General features: G+C 39.8%; 1 protein-coding gene across 2 annotated transcripts in view; it reads right to left on the bottom strand.

The window, feature by feature from the left end:
- FBXL17 (F-box and leucine rich repeat protein 17) overlaps positions 1-20,222 on the bottom strand; it is a 464,141-nt gene extending 443,919 nt beyond the window's left edge. For both annotated transcript variants that reach the window (XM_019727982.2, XM_074328624.1), the window contains exons 1-3: positions 19,180-20,222; positions 5,675-5,797; positions 1,880-2,137 (exon numbers count right to left, since the gene is read on the bottom strand). In XM_019727982.2, the coding sequence (XP_019583541.2) occupies positions 1,880-2,137; positions 5,675-5,797; positions 19,180-20,160 (1,362 nt within the window). In that variant the 5' untranslated portion in view covers positions 20,161-20,222. The remainder of the gene's footprint in view (positions 1-1,879; positions 2,138-5,674; positions 5,798-19,179) is intronic.
- Between the last annotated feature and the right edge of the window lie 1,348 nt (positions 20,223-21,570).

The following is a 21,570-nucleotide window of genomic DNA, read 5'->3' as shown; positions in this document are numbered from 1 at the left end:
AATGCAGTCACTTAAAAAAATTACTTATGGATGAGAAAGATTTAGATTGTTTTACTACTTCTATCAGATTGTTATATTACATATAACTAATTCATAATTCAGACACCATGCAAATCTGAAGCAAACATCTAATCTATCATAAATTAATGGGTTCCAAAATACCTTACATTCTAGAGAAGACTTACATAATTAGTCTCAAAGCTGTAAGTATTAGATAAATTCATAATACTTGACTGGCATATTAAGTCTTGCTCCTTAAAGAACTTTCTAGTTTCCTTCTATTTCAACCATAACTATCTTACTCTTATAAGAAATACCCTTAGCAGTCTGTTCAACTGGTACCTAATTTGTGTTATACCAGATTTAAATATATAACAGATTTAATCCATTTCTTAATAAATATGTAGAGTTTTAAAAATGTTTCATTGCTAAGTATAATTTACTGGAAATTTTCCATCACACAAAAAACATGCTCTAGCCATAATATTTATAATTTCCCCATTAAAAATTAATTTGTTTTTAAGAGTTTAAGAATTTCATAAAATGCTTTGCTAGTGAATAATCCTGTACATAGCAGAAATGAATCATGACAAATGTTAAAATAAGTAAGACTGTTACTGCACAATTTGCTTTTGCAGACAAAATAGGGTCCCTTATAAATTGTAGCCTTCTTAATATATAAATTGGATTGACATACTCAGTACTATTCAGGATAGTGTCTTTTGCAAACTTCCAATACTGAGGTTTAAGTTATTCATCTGTAGTCATTAAATTTAGGGATCTTCATTTTATTGCTAACTTCATAACAGATTTAAATCTAGGATTTTATTGACATTCTGCTTTTACTGGGAAGTGTTTGGACTGCATTCCAATTAATTTAAACATTAATCCTGACAAAGTTCTTGAATGGAATTATTAATTAACTCTTTCTTTCAACAAATGTGTGCTGAGGGTACTGTAGAAAGAGTGGTAAGTGTGCATGGCCTCTGCCCTCATGGAGCAGGCTCCTTTATTCGAGGTCTAGAAGAATACAGTCTATTGCACTGGAAACGTGGAAAAACAATAGAAGCTTTGGAGAATCCAGGCTTCAAATCCCTGCTCAACCATCTGCTAAACATTAGGCAAATTCATCTCTCTCTCTAAGTCTTAATTTGTTCCTTTACAAAATGAGTTTAATATCAACTATTGCACAAAGTTACTTAAAGGTCTAAATGTAAAAATACAAAACGTGCCTAGTACAATAGCAGGAATATTATTAAATATTCAAAATATCCACAAATTCAGGGACTGGCACATAGAATCCATTCAATAGTCATCGAATAAATAATCCACTCTGAGACAAGAAACCTTAAATACCATTTCCAAAGGAAGTGCATCAAACATAAAATACATATGATACTATTTTTAACCCAATTATTGTACTAAATGTAATTTCTACCTTTTTCTTCACTGTATACTCTTTAACTTGGATTTCCAATTATGCCTTTAAACAGATAAAGCATGTAGGTATGTCATCTAGTACTGTAAAAGGGAAATTAGAAGTTAATTTTTGAAACTTCAAGCTGACTCAAACTGCGTACTTCTGCTACCTAAAGCAAAATTTGATACAAAATTTAAATATTACAACAAAAGAATAAATAAAATGGCCAGTCACAGAAAGTCAGGCACTCACTACAAAACACAACCAAGTTAATTTATCTATTATTAACAAAGGCACACTAGATCACTAACCCAAACAAATGTCCATGGGTAGATAAAAAATATGACTTCTTTTAGTCTCTGAGCATTATTTTTAACATAACAACCTTTTAAAGTATCGCTGCAAGAAAACATTTTTAGTTATTATGAGTTAAATCATTTTATAGATGCTAAAATTTACCTGTTTGAGTCCTTCATCAGTTAGTTTGTCCTGGTTGCCTACATGAACTTTCTGAAGTAAAGGACAGTGAGAGGCAACCGCGATAATAGAGGTGTCAGAAAGCTGTTTACACCTGTAGGCTGTATACCTAAGAAGTCCAGGACACTTAAATGCTAGAACACATACGCCAGTATCAGACATACTGCGACAATCAGAAATGTTGATTTCAATTATATTTTGACTTCTTGATGCAATTTTTTCCAATAATTCATCAGTGACCTATGAGAGAAAAAAAGCAATAAATTTAAACTTTTGCTAAATGTAGAAACTTATTTTCTGTTCTTTTATTAAAATTTCCCCAATAAACAATAATTCGATTATAGCATAAAAACCACAATCAAAAGAAACCTTCACACTTAATGTTACAGAATAACACGAACTGTGGTATAACAAAAATACATTTGGTCTATGTCTCTGGTTCCTTGAACAGGTCTCCCAAAAGCCTTGGCATTTCCTGACTGATAGGAATGCCTTTTGTTACTCATAACGAGCCCCCTTTTGACCACATCTGAGTTTATACTAATGAAATGACTTAACTTGGGGCTCCTAGATAGCTGCAGGATGGAGACTAGTCACCAGAAAGACCAAACACCACATGATTAGGAGGTGGAAACTTTCAACCCCATTCCTTGACTTCCTGTGAGAGAAGTGGAGCTGAAGATTAGGTTATAAAAGCTCTTGAACAACAAGATTTGAAGAGCATTTGGATTGGTGAACACACCAAAGGGATGGGAGAGTGATGTGCCTCGAAAGGGTATGGAAGCTCCCACACTCTATCCCCTAATACTTTGCCCTTACATATCTTTTCCTTTGGACTGGTCCTGAGTTATATCCTTTATAATTAACCAGTAAACATAAGTATTTTCCTGAGTTCTATAAGTCATTCTAGCAAATTATCAAACTTAAGGAAGAGGTGAAGGGACTCCCAAATTTATCAGTACAAGTTGCTCCTGGGACTTGTGACTAGTATACAAAGTGGGGACAGTCTTAAGGGATTGAGCCCTTAACCTGTGAGGTCTATGCTAACTCCTAGAGTTAGTGTCAGAATTGAACTGAATTGTTGGACACCGGGTTGGTGTCAGAGAATTTGCTGTTAGAATATAAAAATCTCCACACATTTGGTGTCAGAGTGGTGTCAACAAACACCAAGAAAGAATACATATATAAGTTTTCATAAAAAGCCTAAAAATCTATACTTGTCAGGAAAATAACTTACTTTAATTAAACCTTTAAACTCACCAAAAACTCTCCACAAAATTTTATTGAGATTTCGAATGTTTTGTTCTTTTCTTTTTTAATTAAAGTTTATTGGGGTGACAATTGTTAGTAAAGTTACACAGATTTTAGGGGTATAATTCTGTATTACATCATCCATAAATCCCATTGTGTGTTCACCACCCAGAGTCAGTTCTCCTTCCATCACCATATATTTGATCCCCTTTACCATCATCTACCACCCCCTTCCCCTTACCCTCTGGTAACCACTAAACTATTGTCTGTGTCTATGAGTTTTTGTTCCATTTGTTTGTCTTGTTCTTTTGCTGTTTTTGGTATATATACCACATATCAGTGAAATCATATAGTTCTCTGCTTTTTCTGTCTGACTTATTTCACTTAGCATTATAATCTCAAGATTCATCTATGTTGTCACAAATGGTCCTATTGCAGCTTTTCTTACCACTCTTTTAACCCAGCAAATAGTTTATATCAGTAATCATGATGTATGAATCTTGATTTTTTTTACACTTAATATTAGATGATACCACAGTACATAAATTTCAATTGTTTTACTACTTCTACCTCACATATAACTAATCCATAGCTAAGAAAATTGATGTCATTTTGTATATCAGCATACCAAATACTACATGCAAATGTCCATATCAAATAGCTTTTCGCAGAAGACTCAAAGCTAAATATAAATAAACTTAAAATTTATCTGGTGAAAAACTGACATAGCCATCTGAACTTTTAAAACAATTTCTAAAAAATCAACCTCTATTTATTCCCTGCCTAATAAACACATTTCAAAAAACAAAAACCAGTTAATATTAATCGAGTCCTTTGAGTAAAAATAATGGTGAGATTCGGGGATGTAAAGTACAGACTAGGGAATACAGTCAATAATATTGTAATAACTATGCATGGAGCCAGGGGTGGGGGTGGGGCTGGACTTATCGGGGGGATCACTTCGTAAGGTATATAAATGTCTAACCACTATGCTATACACCTGAAACTAATATAATATTGAATGTCAAATAAGTGAAAATTTTTAGAAAATAATGGAGAGAGAAAATGCACATGATTAAACTTAGAGCAGAAGGAGGAAAGAACTGGAGTGGTCAGTGGCACTAGGAATAAGAGCTAAGGGTAAAACTATCTTTGTTTATATCTGGTGGAAAACCACAGATGTAAACAGTTACTTTCAAAGCTAAAACTCTGACATACTCACCTTTTTTTATTTTTTTATATTTCATCTCCAAACCTAACTACCAGCAGAGGGGGAGAGCTATTTTTAGTCTGAGTTTGTTAACAAATTGCTCAGACATCCAAGAGTACCTAAGTAATGAATGAGCCAATAGATTATACGTATTTCACATTTCACATTTCACAGTGTGTAAGTAAATACTCACCATTCTCCCTGGACACCAATTTTATAAACCCTGGCAGGTGAATTTGATCATTTTGTTTAAAGTATATGTGTTATACACAGACACATACACATATTACCAGTGACATGTTGGAGTTGGCCTGTATCAACTCACAGGACCTATAAGTATGCACCTCTTTCCAAATCAATGACATCACTGCATTCAGTGACATCAAACTGGTAGCTGGAAATTAGCCACAGTGGAAGTATCTGAACCACAGAAACTGACAAATATTACAAATCAGGACTTTTTATTTGTTCATTTGTTTTCGAAAGCCACTTGTTAAACATTTACAGCACACCACTACTAACATCATAGGATTTAGAGCAGTTTTAGTACTCTATAAAATACTATTCTGATTGGATATATTTTATGTATTTCTGATGCCAAGTACTGACAACCAAGTTTAAAGGAAGAATTGCAAATTATTTGCAATAAGCACTATTACTTCTACTCCTATGTTTTTTCCTAATTTATGCCACCACATAAACATACGGGGCAGCCACGCAATTGGGAGGACTAAAAATTCATCAAAAGGAAAATAAAAACAAAATAAGTTATCTTAGCCCATTTCACTTCCATTTCTTCATCTACAGTAATAGTATAAAGTTACTATTATTAATAGTAAAATAACATAATAGGAATAATAATAATAGTATCAACTCATAAGGCTGTGGGGAGGATAAAATGAATTAATATGTATGAAGCCCGTAGAACAGTACATGGCACATCAGCAGTAGTATATTTAATATAAACGTTTGCCATCATTTTCTACTATAAAACAAATATTGATATGACCCTTCCAAAAAAGGGAAAGTTTAATTTTTTTAAAAAAGGTAATGAAAAAGAGGGAAGACAAACAGGAATAAGACAAACAGGATTAAGAAACAACCCAAAATTACAAATTCACACTAAATAATATCTTTACCTTAAGAACCTAGCTATAACTTAAATTCACAAAGAAAAAAAATTACTAAACGCAGAATTATAGATTAGTCAGTTGAACTACTTTGAGAAACTACAACATGAAAGAAGTGATTTCTGAAAAGGAATAAAGATTTTTTGAATAGTTAAATTGCGTTTCTTAGAATTAGATTCTATATACCTGCTGACGACTACTAAGATCCAGCTGCTTCCAAAACTGGAAATCTAAACAAAGGTCACGCCAGTACTTGCAAACCAATGATGCAGAAAGGCAACGCTCATCCAGGGATAAATTGGAAAATATCTGTAAATAAAAAAAGAAACCATATAATATGTGCTAAACATCTTAAAGACAGGAAAAAAATCTTATTCGTTAGAAAAATTTAATTTTTTAAAGCAGAAAAACATCTTGAATACAAGTAGCCCTTATTAGAAGAGTCATTGCTAGGAACTGTCCTAAAAAGAAAGCATAGTATGGGAGTTAAGAACATGGTCTAACATTACCTTCCGTGTTAAGAGGGGAATAGGACCGCAGGGGTGTGTGTGTGTTTGTTTGTCAATATTAAAAATAAAAAAGACTAAAAGGATAAACCAAAAATTAATAAAAATATTCATCTTTAGGGGAAGGGAGAAAAAAGACTAGGAAGGGGAAAGGGATGAAATTGAAACTACTCTGAAGGTACCTAGTTTTATAGCTTTGACCTTAGAACCAGATGAACTTTTTATTCAAAAATACAAATGTTACTAAAAAGGACATTTTATATGTATGGTATTTTCTCCAGAAATACATAAACCTAATCTAATTCCAAGAAAATATCACATACACCAACTGTGGCACTTCCTATAAAATACGCGATACGGACTCCTCAAAAAATTCAAGATCATGAAAATCAAGAAAAGGCTGAGAAACTATCACAGACAAGAGGAGAAGAAAGAAGGACAACTAATGGAATCCTGAATCAGAAAAAAGGTCATTAACAGAAAAACTGTACAAATGCTGACTTCAGTTTGGCAAATGTACCATAGTAATGTAAGATAATCAATTTAGGGGACATTGAAAGTGGGAGGAGTATATGGAGACTCTATATTATCTTTGTAACTTTTCTAAAATTATTCCAAAATGAAAAGCTTATTTTTAAAAGCATTTTAAAACGTAAAAATTATAAAAAGATGGTTAGGATCACAGTTAGGACCAATACAGATTTTAAAAAAGACATATACCAACAAACAATGTGTGGAACATATTGAAATCCTGAATTGAGCCAACTCTAAGAAGATACTTCTGAGACAACCAAATAAAACTGAACATAAAAAATACATTAAATGATTTAAAGGCAATCACTTGTATTCCTCACTTTTTAGGTTGTGATTGTATTGTGATTATATTCATAGTGTGGTTATATTATTTTTTTAAAAGCTATTAGCCATTTTAGATACATACTCTAGTGTTTATGGCTGAAATGATATCTAGTATTTGCTTTCAGATACTATATCAAAAACAGAAAAAGTTGACAAAAGATATAAAAAAAAAGGCAGAATATTGAAAACTACTGAAATTGGCTGAATGATACATGGGGAGTTCATATTCTATTTTGGTTTGTATATGAAAATTTCCATAATATTAAGTGAAAATTTTAACACGAACAGGTGCTCTACACTAAGTTGTTTCTTAGGTTGAATTCATGGCTTCACTATTTATAATCTATGTAACCTTGGGCAAATTATCTAACTTCTCTGTCTCTCAGTATCCTTATCTATAAAACAGGGATAATATACTCTTTACCTGACAGAGTTATCATGAGGACTAAAAGAGTATATATAAAGTTTTTGGAAGAGTGTCTGAAACAGAGTAAATAGTGTACAAATGATTCCTATCATAACTATGACCTAAAATTATTTACCTCTGTAAAGTCCAATATTGTAGAAATCTAAGCCAGAATCTCTACTATGTTTAAAGCTTGAGCCTTGGGAAAACAACTAACTGCTGTTCCCCTCACAACTACTGTTCCTCCTCCAAGGGTTGAGTGAGAATTAAAAATATATATACATAAGAATCACCAGCAGAGATGCAGTTAAGCCACTTCAGCCTCGCACTCCCACTCACAACAACCAAAACCTCTGGACAACATACTAAAAGCAGTTACCTCAGGACCAGTTACCTCGGGTTAATAACATAAAGATTGGGGAGGTGAACCAACACTTAAAGAATGACTAATAACAGAGATGTTTCCTGTGGGGTTTTTTTTTCTTTTATCTACCAGCATGAAACTGAGGGTTGCCTCTGCACAGAATTGCACAGCAGGCACAACCAACGAAAATACAGAGAGTAAACCACCTTTCTGGGCAGAGGTCCAGGGAACGGGCATCTGTGAAATAGAGAATGTGAGAAGAGTCCTCATTTTGGATTTTCTTTTCTTTCACTTTTCCCTTTTCTTCCTACTGGCCATGTCCCAAATGCAGCTTCAGTCACAGAGCTGCAATGTGGCAGCTATGCAGCCACCTAAAATCCCCTAAACCCACTTTTTCGACCAAAAGAACCAGAAGAGGGAACTCCACAGACCAAAGATAGAGCAAAGAAACTCCATTACCTTTTTCTTACTGCTTCATCATGAAAACAGCGCAAGTTCTGCAAAACTATATATAGCACAGACTATCACTCAGAGAGAAACTCCATCTTTCTAACCAGAGAACCAGAAAAAAGGGGACTCCAGGTCAAAGAGTATAAAGGAAGGATCACAGAGGAGATCTGGAAAAGAGCACCCTTAATTCTGTGTATGCAGGACAAGGAAATCGGAGTTAACCACAAAGCTGCACATGTACAAAAGAAACCCAAAGTAGCACAGCAAAGTCTTTGAAACTGAACTAACACTGGAATCACAAGCCAAGGAAGGTGAGATAGAAATTTCAGTCTAAATGTAACATTGCTTATCCCTGGCAAATCTGATGAATCTAGACATTCATAAAACTCAATGAATCCCGACAGAATTAACTCAAAGAGATCTATACTAAGACATGTTATAACCAAACTGTCAAAAGACAAAGAGAGAAACCTGAAAGCAGTTAAGAGAAAAGCAACTAACTCATCATGTACAAAGGATCCTCATTAGGATTAACAACTGATTTCTCATCGGAAACCGTGCAGGCCAGCAGGCAACGGGAAAACGTATTTAAAGCACTGAAAGAAAAACTGTCAACCAGGAATTCTGTATCTGGCAAAACTATCCTGAAAAAATGAAGGCAAAATTACGATACTTCCAGATAAAAACTGAAGGAGTTTGTCACTAGTAGACCTGTCTGTAAGAAATGCTAAAGGGAGTCCTTCAGGCTGAAATGAAAGAGCACTAGCCAGTAGCTTGAAACCACGGGAAGAAATAAAGAACACCAATAAAGTTATGCATTTACGTAGGTAAATGTATGTGTAGAATTCAGTATTAATGTATTTTTGGCTTGTACTTCTTATTCCTACATGATTAATTGATTAAAAAGACAACTACGTAAAATAATAATTATAAATCTATGTTAATGGGCACAAAATATATACAGGTGTAATTTGTAACAATAACAACACAAATATAGAAACAAAGTTTTACTATATCATTGAAACTAAAGTGGTATTTGTAGTGTTAAGTGCCTGACATTAAACTTTTTTGATTGTAGTGTCTGACATTAAGCTTTTGAGTGCCAAAATATCTATTTCAAAAGATATCAATCTTGAATAAACACGTTGCCAGCTATATGGCACAGCTGCTAGCAAAACAACCAGATAAGGAAGTAGGCCGCCACCACCCATGAAGGTCCCTCATTCAGAAAGCCCTGGGTAACCTAGATAACTGACCACTTGAGTGACCCCATTTCTCCCTGCCTGTGCCCTAATTCCTGCTCTTATGCTTTAAATTAGCCAATAAAGAGTAAACCCACAAAACCCTAGACAGCCCACCCTTGGACCCTAATAAACGCAGAGCCCCAAGTCTCTGCTCTCTCGCTCTCTACCTGTGACGGGGCTGTGTGGCCCTAGGGCATGCCATATACCCTCTAGGATCTGGGCGTAATCAATCTTGTTCTTCAAAGTGCCGTGATGGTTCCGTGCTGAAGTGAGTCCTACCAGTACAATCACAGTAAGAACCAAAAGAGCAGGCTCAGCCATAAATAGGGGCCCCATAGAGAGGAACTGTCTCTGAAGCTCGCTTGAAGTGATGTGTGCCTGGCCAAGCACTGCAGGCATTTTTAACCAAGGGCTCTACCTCCAAGAGGCTTGAGACCAATGGAACAGTATTAAATTATTGATGTTAATTATAAACCTCAGGGAAAATACTAAGAAAGTAACTAAATACAGTCATGCATCGCTTAACAACAGGAATGCATCCTGAGAAATGCAACCTTAGGTGATTTCGTCGTGTGGGAATCAGAGAGCACTTTCACACACCTCGATGGTGCAGCCTCCTGCACACCTAGGCTGTAGGCTGTCGCCTACCACTCCTAGCCTGCAAACCTGTACAGCGTGTTACTGTGCTGAACACTAGGCAACTGGAACACGATGTATTTGTGGAAATCTACAATCTCTGTGCTGCTTGGGAACAGCACATTCAGACTTTGCCCATTTTCAAGTCTGTCTTGGCCCTTGCTTTCTGCTAGACACTCTCAGGTCTCGCGGGCACGTGTGCATAGTTTCACAGTGAACCAGAATAAAGGTGGAGAGCCTATCCTTTTATGGTCGTCTCATTTCCAAGGTCTGCCTGTGAAATTCCTGGCTGGTCCCTCACTCATCCCAAAGGCACCACAACCTGACACTTGCAAATACTATGTAGGTTTTCCCTATGTGTTTCCTACCAAATACATCACTTTTAGTTGACAAATACAGGTTTTCACTCACTGCCCCAAACTGAGTTAGCCTCTCTGGCAGCAAAGCTGCTGGTTTTCCAAACTCTAGTTCTTGCCAAAAGTACTGGGACAGGGGGCGGCATGCAAGAATGCTGTAGATGTCCACTATTCTTACCTGCAGCTCTAGCAGTTTCCCTAAGAATAAGTACTTCTCAATTTGTTATCTTCCTTTGGTCAGTTTCCAAAGCCCAAACAGCTTGGGGCAATTTTGCCCAGTTTTGTATTTGCTTTTTTGTGAAGAGGAGTCCGCAAGCTCCTCGTGCAGCCATAGCTGGAAGTGCCTGCCTTGTGGGTATCTTTATGCTCATCCTCATTTTACACAGGAGAAAAACTAGGATTCAGAGAGACTAGACCATCTGGTTAAGATTAAAACACATGATTTTAAAGTGTTCATTTGTCCCTTAACAAACAGATAATATGCAGAGCATGGTCGTTATAACCAAGAAGTGCCTTGCCTAATATGTCTCACTGTGAATAGTACCTTCTTTAAGCATCAATTTTCCCGTTTGTAAAAGTGAGATGATTGTTATAAGCCACAAGTTAACTGACTAAATCTAGTTCAATCTAGATGGGTCTTATTCATCCAGGTAAAAGGAAATTTAATAAGTAGGTAAAGCGAAGATAAAACCAGTACCAGCAAAGATGGATAGAAGGCAAAATACCAGGTTGAAATACCAGTGCATGTCACAGATCTTTGCAGATGGTTTGTGGTACGCTACCTGCGCAACAGCCCCCAAAGACCCCCACTTCCTGGTATTTACATCTGTGTGATCCTACCCTGTGGAAGGGGAGCTGGATTTACTGACTTAACTTCTAATGAGCAGTGTATGGCAGACATGATAGGATGTTGTTGCTGAGATTAGGTTAAAAAAAAACAAAAAACGAAAACCTGTGGCTTCCACTTTGGGTATTTTTAGATCTACTACTCTGGGAGGAGCAAGCTGCCATGTTGGGAGCAGCCCTATGGAGAAGCCCACCAGGCCTGGCAAGGAACTTAAGCATCTGACGAACAGCCAGTGAGGACCTTAGGCCTTGCCAACAACCATGCAAGTCAGCTTGGATGGCAATTCTCGAGTCCCAGCCAAGCAGCCCCAGCCAACACCTTGATTACAGCCTGGATCAGAAGGGCCCAGCCAAGTGGGGATTCCTAACCCACAGAAAAATGTGAAGTAATAAATGTTTGTGGTTTAAAACTGCTAAGTGTTGGCATAATTTGTTACAGAGAAACAGATAACTAACACGTTTAAACATCTCTGCTTTTCTTTATCATTAAAATGCTACCTCACCCATCCCCTAAGGCCCCAGAAAATAACTACTCTCCCCCAAATTATCTTAACTCATTTAACAAACATCTGTGCACATGTCCCTACGTTTCTGTGGGAGACAGTAAGTCACGAAAGTTGTTCATTGACTTTAAGGTTATATAGTCAAAGGCATTTTGGAATTATCTTTGAATAATTTGTGATTTAAGAGAAAGCATTTCAAAGGTTGCTTTTAAGAAAGAGAACATAGGTCTGTAAAGGACTGACCTGCAACAACATTTTTGTAGAATAAAGAAAACTACAAAGGGAAAAAAAAAACACCATGAAAAAAAAAACTGGGATGGCACATGCATCAAGCCAGGAAATTGCTTACTTTAACAGACGCCTGTTAGCAATGGCTTGAACATGACAGAAGTCCCAACTAAGTTAGGTATTCTAAGGATGTAGAAAATCCAAGGATTTATCATCTTCTATCTTCCATCACTGCCCTCATTTATAGGGTGAAGGGTGGTGTACTCTTATAATCCAGGGGGTCTAGACCTGCAAAAGGGAAGAGGAAGGCAAGGACAAGCAGGTGCCTTTGATGGAATGACGTGGAAGATGTGCTTCCACTCACATCCTACTGCCTGATAATCAATCCCACAGCCACAACCCTCCAGGAGAGGCTGAGAAATAGTGTCTAATTTAAGAGGTGGACATGTGCCCAGCTAGAACGTGGTGGATCCTGTTACTAAAAAGAATATGAGGGAAACAGATATTTAGAAACAGCAGTGACTTGTAGTCACGACCTCGCTTGAAAACAAACTTAATATTCTTGATCTTTAATGGCAGATCTAGACAATATAACTAAGCTATTAATTATCAAAAAAACGTATAAGTCATATTACTGATATATTACTAAGTCATATTACTAATCTTAATCATTACTAGGCTGATATTCAAATATTTCTCAGCCTCGAATGATTCTTGGGGGAAGGGACGGGAAGCATGCCCCTCTCTCTCTCTCTCTCTTTTTTTTTTAATTGAGGTAAAACTGACATATAACATTAGTTTCACGTGTACAACATAATGACTCAAAATTTGTATACATCGTGAAATGATCACCACAATTAAGTCTAGTTACCAACCATCATCATACCTTGTTACAAACTTTATTTTTTCTTGTGATGAGGACTTTTAAGATCTATTCTTAGCAACTTTCAGATATGCAAAAAAGTATTATTAACTATAGTCACCATGCTGTACATTACACCCTACCCTATGACTTATTTATAACTGGAAGTTTATAGCTGCTGAAAAAGTAAATTTTTGAGTGGGGCATTGGTATAAAATAAGAAGATACTTCAGACTGTAAAAATGTTCAGAACATATTGTTGCTTAAAACTTGGTCATACCTATCCCCAGAACCTTTATAGTACTTAAAAATCAACAAAACCAACACCTACTTTTGGCTACTTCATACCTTGATTATATTACTGCAAAAAGGAGTTATGGTTTATGAGCAGGCAGGCTGTATGCAAATTATAGAAATATTTGTGTAGCTATTTTACATTGACTATTTCCTGTGTGTCAGGGGCTATGCTAGGTGTCATGAGAGATACAGAGGTATTAAACATGCAAGATAATATTCCAGACTACATATTGTATGATGCCACTTATATGAAATTTCTAGAACAGGCAAAAGTATACAAGCAGTAAGCAGATCAGGTATGCCTTGGGCTAGGTGTGGGAAAGGAAACTGCAAAGAAGCACAAGGAAAGTATTTGAGGTGATGGAGGTGTTATAAAACTGGATTGTAGTGATGGTTGCACAACTGTAGACATTTATTAAAAATCTAAACTTAAATGGGTAAATTAAATATTCCACAGAACTGCGTTTTAAAAAAATTCCACAAGCTCTATATTTGCATCATTATATCATCTTTCTACCCAGAACCTTTGAATTCCTGTGTAGTGCGTGCACACACGCACGCGCGCGCACACACACCACATTTTAATGACGAACTAAGCAAATAATATCCTATAGATTCAGATAAAGCCCATCTCTAAAATCTTCTCGGAATTACTTCAACTAAGTTCAACTTTTCTGTTTTTTTTTTCCAATTTTATTTCCATATATATCATATCTTGCCTCTTTCTTAAATATTCTACTTATATTGCCTGACAAAAACTTGAAAGTAAAATTTACTAAACAGTCCGTTGAATAAAGCACCAGTTAGAAAAACGAGAGGCATAAAACATACTCTTGGTACTTTACTAACCATACAGCTACAGGGAAGTCACAGGTTGTACAACTATTTCCTCATCTACAATTTAACATAATTTCTCACAATGTAGTTATTAAAATTTAAAGTACAACAAACTAATAAAATCCCAATTATTACTATACAGTGTTAACTTTATAGCAAAGTCAGATATCATGAAATTAATACAAAAATAAGTTTTATCCTAAAGTCAGACACTAAAGACTTTTAAAGTATTTTGGGAAGAGATACTACGAAACGATGTGTCCTTTTGACATATCTCCGTCATTCTGAGGACTTATTTGTGTTCTGGCACAAAATATTCTCTGCTCATCTTGTACTTCCTTGTCCCAGCTCTGGTATCAGTCCTTTCTCCATGGAGCACTGATTCCTTTTATTGGAGAATGGTATTTAGAAGCTAAGATGTGTATGCTAAGTGTACTCATTGATCCTGGGTATTGCTGCTCCAAGGCCCTCTCAGTGCCAGAGCTGGGGAATATACATATGTACACATGTATGTCTGTAACCAATCTCCCAGAACTGCTGCTATCTTCTTCCTCCGTGTGTATGCGCTTACCACACCACTTGGGCTCCAAATCAGCCACGACTTGGGCAAAACTCTTCCTAAGCATAAAATAGGATATTTAACCAAAGTCAAGCAACTTTTTAGGAAACTACTATCCTAATATTAAATACTTCCATACTGCATTCACTTACCTCCCCTTACATTCCTTACCATTTATACAACATGCTACCCCAAGCTGGCAGAGAACAGCCCAAGGTTACCCCCTTGACGAGGCACCAAAATTTACAGATTTCTTAAAATGAGAAGAAATCTCAACTTTTGGTAGCCTGGTTAAGTTAATCAAGATGAACTGGCATTCTTCAGCAAACAAAAATCTTGACTCAGACTTCCTAAGGATACTTCATTTCAGAGATGATTAAAACCATCACTAAAACTTCAGAGACATACCGTCTAGAGGTTATCTGGTACTGGAGTCTTAAATCAAGCATTCATGAAACACTACATGTAATTGAGCCCTCTTACCCACTAGTAATCTACATTCAAAGCTTTAAAAAGTGTAGTACTGTTTTTCTTTGCCTCCTATTTCCACTGCTTTCATCCTTGTTTGCATATCTGGGGGAAAAAATAGGTCAGGTACATAAGCTCTCCTCCAAAGCACATTTCTCTTATAAAACTCTTCTTTGATCACTAAAGCAACCTGTTGGTAATAAAGCTGTAAAAATAAATATTTAACACCTACTGACACATTGTCAAGGGTGCATGCATGGTGAGATGATTTTACAGTGGTGGTGGTGGTAAATTTTGGATCTCTCACCTGGTTTCCTTTGGAAAAAAATAAGTCTACTGACAGAGAGCAAGCTATCTAAATACAGCACATAAAGTCTCTAAAATTTACATATATATCACAACACACCCAGTTACTCAAATAGTAATTACTTAAAGAAAAATATTCCACTGCTATCATTTGGTAAAATTGTTGCATAATGGTTCCACCATATAAAAATCTAATTATGGTATCAGCAGGAAGGGTTGCTTAAGTTATAAAGGCAACAGGTAGCAAAAATGGAAGCTAGCTTATTTCATCCAACACAATCCATTAACCAAAGATCAACTGTAACAGGCTTAAGTATTTAAGAAAATGCTATTCCCACAGTTGACCTTTGAAGAGACATTCCCTGCTTCTCAAATTTCTTATATTTAAAGACCACAATTCAACCCTACAGACCCAATTTTAAATTAGCCTCTGACTCATAGGCTTAGAAGTCTAGTCTAAGCTCCTCCTCACCCACCTCCAGATTCAGGAATCTCTTTCATGAAATCTCTGAGAGATGACTATTCAGGCCCTCTCACACAGTATGTTGAAAAGATCTCTAGACTTGGAAACAATAAGCTGGGTTCCAGACCAGGGTCTGCCATTCACTATCAGAAACGTATTAGGGTACATGGGCCATGTCACTTCTCCAGCCTGTATCTTCGTGCTTAAGAAGTGGGGAAAGAGTAGATGATGTCAAAGGTCTCTTCCTGTTCTGAAGTTACATAACTACGAGGCTCACTACTAGTTCAAGAAAGAACTCATTTCATTTTACACAGCTCTCATTGTTAGAAAGGACTTTCTACATTTCCAAATATACAAATTCTTCAATCCTCAAATTCCACTTCTTGCAATGCACCCTAGAAAAACATGACCACATGTACATAGAAAACATCTATCAGCATTGTTTGTAGTAGCAGTTAACTGGAAACGTCCATTAATAAACAGTGTAGTATAACACTACAGGATACTATGCAGCAGTTAAAAAGAATGAAGGAAACCATATACTCACTAATGGGAAAGACCTCCAAACCATACTATTAACACCCCCCCCCAAAAAAAAAAATTGCAGAACGTATACATTTTGATGCCATTTATGAAAAAGACTATGAAGGTTTATACAGGGTTTTCAACAATGATGGAAATGTTCTAGAATGTCCAGTCCAGGAGCCCCCAGCCACCCATGAATATTGATCTCTGAAATGTGGCTACTATGGCTGAGAAACTAAATTTCAAATTGTATTTAATTTTAACTACTTTAAATTTAAATAGCCATAGGTGGCTAGTGGGTATTGTGCTGGACAGAGCAGGTCTAGAAGAACAATCTAAACTGGTAACAGTAGTTAGTTCTCTCTGGAGAGGAAACAAGATGGGAGGGTAGGGGTGAATCAAGGCACACTTTTGCTTCACCTGAATTATTTGAATGTTTTAAAGCAAGGAATACTTATTATTTACATAAAATAAAATTTAAAAAGAAAAGGCCTTATTGATAATGAGCCAAAAATCTGCCTATGAAGCACCACAAAAAGAATTCAGTTTTTCTCTCTTGCTTTTGCCATACCTGGAAAAAACGGGGCAAGTATGAGAGCTTTCCCTACTAACATCCTTTAAGTCACATTTCTCTCCTAAACGTTTCCCCCTCTGCATCCCGTTTTACAACCAGTCACTTTTGGTACAAAAAGCATAGCAACACAATCATAAAGGCTACTGACCCATTATCAAGAGAGAAGAGCATACTTTCTAAAAATGTTTTCCAATGGAGGTGATGGATTTGTGCCTCTCTATGCAACGACCCTTCCTTCCTATACAGTAAAAAAAAAAAAAAAAGAAAAATGTCCTAGATCCCTAAGAATTCTCTTCTCCAAGCCAAACACTTCCACTTCTCACCAGAAAAAACCAGAATGCTTTCAACATCATGTGGCTCTGTTGTAGCTCAGAAACTCTCAAGTCAGGATATAAACATTTCTTAAACACTTCTCTTAGTGGTATGTCATACTCACCCAGAGTCTCGGCGCAGACTTCTAAACACTTGGTCATTAATGTGTTCATAAATATTTACTGATTGCTACTAAATGCCAGGCACTGCACTTAGGAGAGGGGATCGAGCAATGAACAAGATCTGTGTGGACAGAGTCTCTGTCCCCAAAAGCCTTACCCCTAAAAGTCCTCTTTGGTAAACATTGAAAAACCTTGATTTTAATTCATTCCAGACAGTCCACCTCACTTGTAGCTGAATAGCACTAGGACCATGAGAACCACACAGGCAATCTTCATTCAAGTTTCTAATACAAATTAAAAATACTCCAAATACTCCAACACAAACAAGGCAAGTCTAACGAGTCATTCCCAAGTGTCCCTTAGACCAAGTTTTCAACATTTCACAACAAAAATGTGAAAAGGAACAATGTAGCAAATAGAATAAGTGTATCCCATAGGGATTCTCTTTATTATGAGATCGTGTCCTTTTTTCTGTATTAAAATGTTCTCTACGTCATGAAATAATGGTTTCGGTAGAAAGCAGAAAGTACCTGGGTTTTTTGTTTTGGCTTGTTTCTAAACAGTATACTTGCCAAATAACAAGACATCCATCAAACCTCTATACCAAGTATGTGTTGATATTTTATTTGTCCATGTCACCCACTGATTTAAAGGACTCAAAAAAGTACCCTCTGCTCTAAAATACACATCCTGAACACACAACAGAGGCAATTATTCCGCTGACAAATATACCTCCATTCCGGTTAAATCTTTACATTTTGACATAAGGAAAAGTTAAGCTTTCACACTCTTTTCCTATATTATTCACAAGAACATTAATATCACAATAAAACAGATAAAAACACAGGATTATAAATATGCAAAAAGTCGAATCAAACAAAGTATATTGGTGACAGTAACAATTGTAATTGATGACAGCTACTTCAGTAACAATAAAAGAAGCCAAATTTTTATCTAAGTTATTTTGGGCTAGTCTTAAATATCGTCCACACTGAAAAAGGAGATTTACATTTATTAAGGTCCAGAAATGGCAGGGGGAGGGAAGAAAATGAGAAAACAACTTGTTAATAACAATACAAACTCTATCACATAGTTAAGTTTATCACTAGCATTGACAAAACTGCAAGTTTTACTTGGTACTTGAAGTGCAACAAAGCTTCCATAGGACCATCCTCCAACAAAAAATACACTTGTCCTTACCTTCTTTATGTACAAGTTAACATGTTGGAAGTTAATACAACATAGCATAAACAAAAGGGTTTTCAAGTCAAGCAGGCCTCAATTCCCTAGATGTGCCTCTTATGATTGTGTGTGGCCTTGGAAAAGTCATTTAATCTCTTCAAGCCACACTAGACTGTAATCTCCATAAGAGAAAATATCGCTTCTGCCTGACTTACTACTGTAGGCACACAGTACTGAAATATCAGTTTCTCTTGTGTAAAGTAAGGACGTTAATATTTATCGCACAGCGGTAATTGGAGGATTAAATGAGATATTAGGTATATAAAGCTCTGGGACAGTGGCTGATCACAGTAAATGCTCGAAAAAAGTTAAGTGTTATTGACATCAACTAGCAGCTATCAAACCTGGAAGAAGTTTGAAGACTTTCGAACACTGATATAAAAAGTCTTTACCCAGTAAGTGCAAATTCGTCAGATTAAAATATTTCACAGAAAACCTACGAGTCGTTTGTCAACCACTGAGATGGGAATCTAATAATAGATGAACCTTGAATTGTGCGTAACAAACCCAAGCTAATTAAAAGACATTCAGTAGATTCCAAGTTTTTCTACTCCAAAAACTAAGCCATAAGCATCCTCCACATTGGCTTCCCCATCTCCCCTCTGGACGTCTCTGGCTGTCAGGGAACCCCCTCCTCTGCGTTTAGGGAGAGGAGCGAGAGAACCTCCGAGGAGGCAGCGGGGGTTGGGGGAAAGCGCGCATCCCTGCGCCATTCACCCAGACCCACCTTGAGCAGGATGGAAGGCGGCAGCTGGTTGATGTCTGGGGTTTCGGGGGGCGGCTCCCTATGACAGTCGCAGGCGTTTTCGCGGGGATCCTGACAGTCCGCGTCGCCGCATTCATGCTGCTGCTGGGCAGCCGAGGGGGCGGTGCTCCCCGCTCGGACGGCGTCCCCGCCGGCCTCCGTGGGGGCACCTTCGGAAGTGGGAGAGGAGGGCGGGGGGCAGAGAGGCTGCGGTGGCTGCTCGGAGCCTTGGCAGCAACAGGCATCGGGGGGCCGCGGAGGTGAGGCGCCTCCTCCCGCAGGCCCGCCGCCCCCGCAGCCCCCGCCGCCGCAGCGGGGCTGCTTACAGGGGGTGCAGGCGGGGACCCCGGCCCCCTTCCGCTTGCACACCATCTCCGGGGACGTGGGGGGCTCGGATGGCGGCGGCGTGGACCCCCGGAAGAGTTGCACGGCGACAGGCGGCCCCAGGAAGCGCACGGGCCCCAAGCTGGCCAAGAACAGGCTCCGGCCCTGCTGTTCCCAGGCGGCGGCCGCAGCCAGCCCCAGCTCTTTGCAGCAGGAGGCGGGCGATGAGGCCGAGGCGGCAGCGGCGGCGGCGGCGGCAGCGGAGGACAGCAGGAAGCGGCGGGCGACGGCGGCGCAGTCTTCGGCAGCCAGGGCCGCGTAGCGCCGTGCCAGGTGCTGAGAGGAGGCGGCCGCGGCGTAGGCCCCGTCCCGCGGCGGCGGCGGCGGCGGCGAGAGCGGCGGCTCCTCCTCTGGGCCGGCGGGGGCGGGCGCGCCGGGGCTGTGCACGATGAAGCAGAGCATGCAGGGCCCGCGGAAGAAGCAGTCCCGGCTCCGGGGCGCCGCCGGCTGGGGGGGCGCCTTGGCCGGGGTCCGGCGGGGGAGCCTGAGGAGAGGGCGGCGGCGGCGGCACCAGCTGCAACAGCGAGGCCTCTTCTGGCTCGGGCGGTTACGCGGCTCCTTCGAGAGAAGGTGGCCCATATAGAAGGCCCCGAGGAGGGGCACCGGGACGGGGTAGGAGGGAGGCCCGGAGAGTCGGGCTCCCGGCAGCGGGGCAGGCCGCTCGCTGGCTCGGCCTCCGGCCCGCGGCGGGGTCGCCCGCCCTGTGCACACACACGCACACGGGCACCCACGCGACGGTGGGGATGGGCGTCAGCTGCGGGCCGCCCTGCCGCCCGTCGGGGGCTACATGCTTTGCCCAGGGAAGCCGGGAGAACGATAGGCGCGAGATTTGGGGACGCGACGGCGAGAGCGAGCCTGCCGGCTAGACGACCAGTCCGAGCTGGGCCCGCCGGCTCAGTCAGTCAGTGCGGCGGCCGGGGGAACGCAGGGTCCCGCTCGGACCATTTTAACTGCGGCTCCGCCGGCGGCGCGCGCGCCCGCGACACGGCTCGGAGCCGCAGGAGCGCGCGGCCCGCTCGGGGAGGGGGCGGAGCCGGCGGCGGCGGCGCGCTCCGGATGGGGGTTCGGGCGCCGGGCTGCTCACCCGGGACGGCCGCTAGGCAGGGACTGCTGGGAAGCGGGCGGGCTAGGGCGCGGGGCTCGCGGGGACTGCCGTGCGCCCCTCCCTCCCATCGCCCAGGGTTTCGCGGAGGCAGCTGGGCCCACGCCCCCTTTCTGGAGCGGGAGGAGACGCTTCCGAGCCAGTTGTGTGACATCCGTTTGCACAGCCGCGCTGACGTCTGTAGGTGTAAGTTCAAGAACTGCCATTGGCCGGGAGCCTCTCGGCTCTTCCTCACACCCCCCACCCCGACTCGGATCGGAGACCGTGGCCGCTTACGGGCGGTAAACAGGGTTCGGCCGGAAGGCCAACCTGGGTCCCAGGCTGCCTCGGCAGTGCAATGGTAGATGCGTGGTCTTCGGGTGGTGAGCACCGGTGTTCTCACGTAAGGGGTTAATTGGTAATGCAACACTGCTGTGTTCCCCCACTTGTTTTTATACTTTGTTACTTGTCGCAGACTACTGACTAAACCATAACTTTTTTTCCAAGTGAAAGCATGTATCAAATTATCTATACACACCAGAAAGATAAATAATTTCTTACCCAACATCCCAGGCTGTAAGCTATAAATGAGTGTCGTCTGCACCCTCGGAATCCCATCCATCCATCATATACTTTTAAAATGATTGTGCGTGCCTACGACGGTATATGATAGAATGGTCCTAGACTGACCTTGGAGACTCAGGTAAGAAAGAGGAAAGAGGTTTTGCAGACAACCCTTTAGAAGGTTTGACTCTAATGATACTAGAGAGAGAGAGGGCAATAACCAGAGCGGTACCTGGTGTTGAGAGGTTAGCTTTCACAAGGGAGAAATTGGAAGAGGCTTAGTGATGGGAAATGAGCCAGTATAAAGGAGACAAGATGAGAAAAGATAATACAAGGCCCTCGAC

This window comes from Rhinolophus sinicus, linkage group LG03, assembly GCF_036562045.2.
Source record: "Rhinolophus sinicus isolate RSC01 linkage group LG03, ASM3656204v1, whole genome shotgun sequence".
NCBI lineage: Eukaryota > Metazoa > Chordata > Mammalia > Chiroptera > Rhinolophidae > Rhinolophus > Rhinolophus sinicus.
This window is presented reverse-complemented; position numbering and strand designations above follow the sequence as displayed.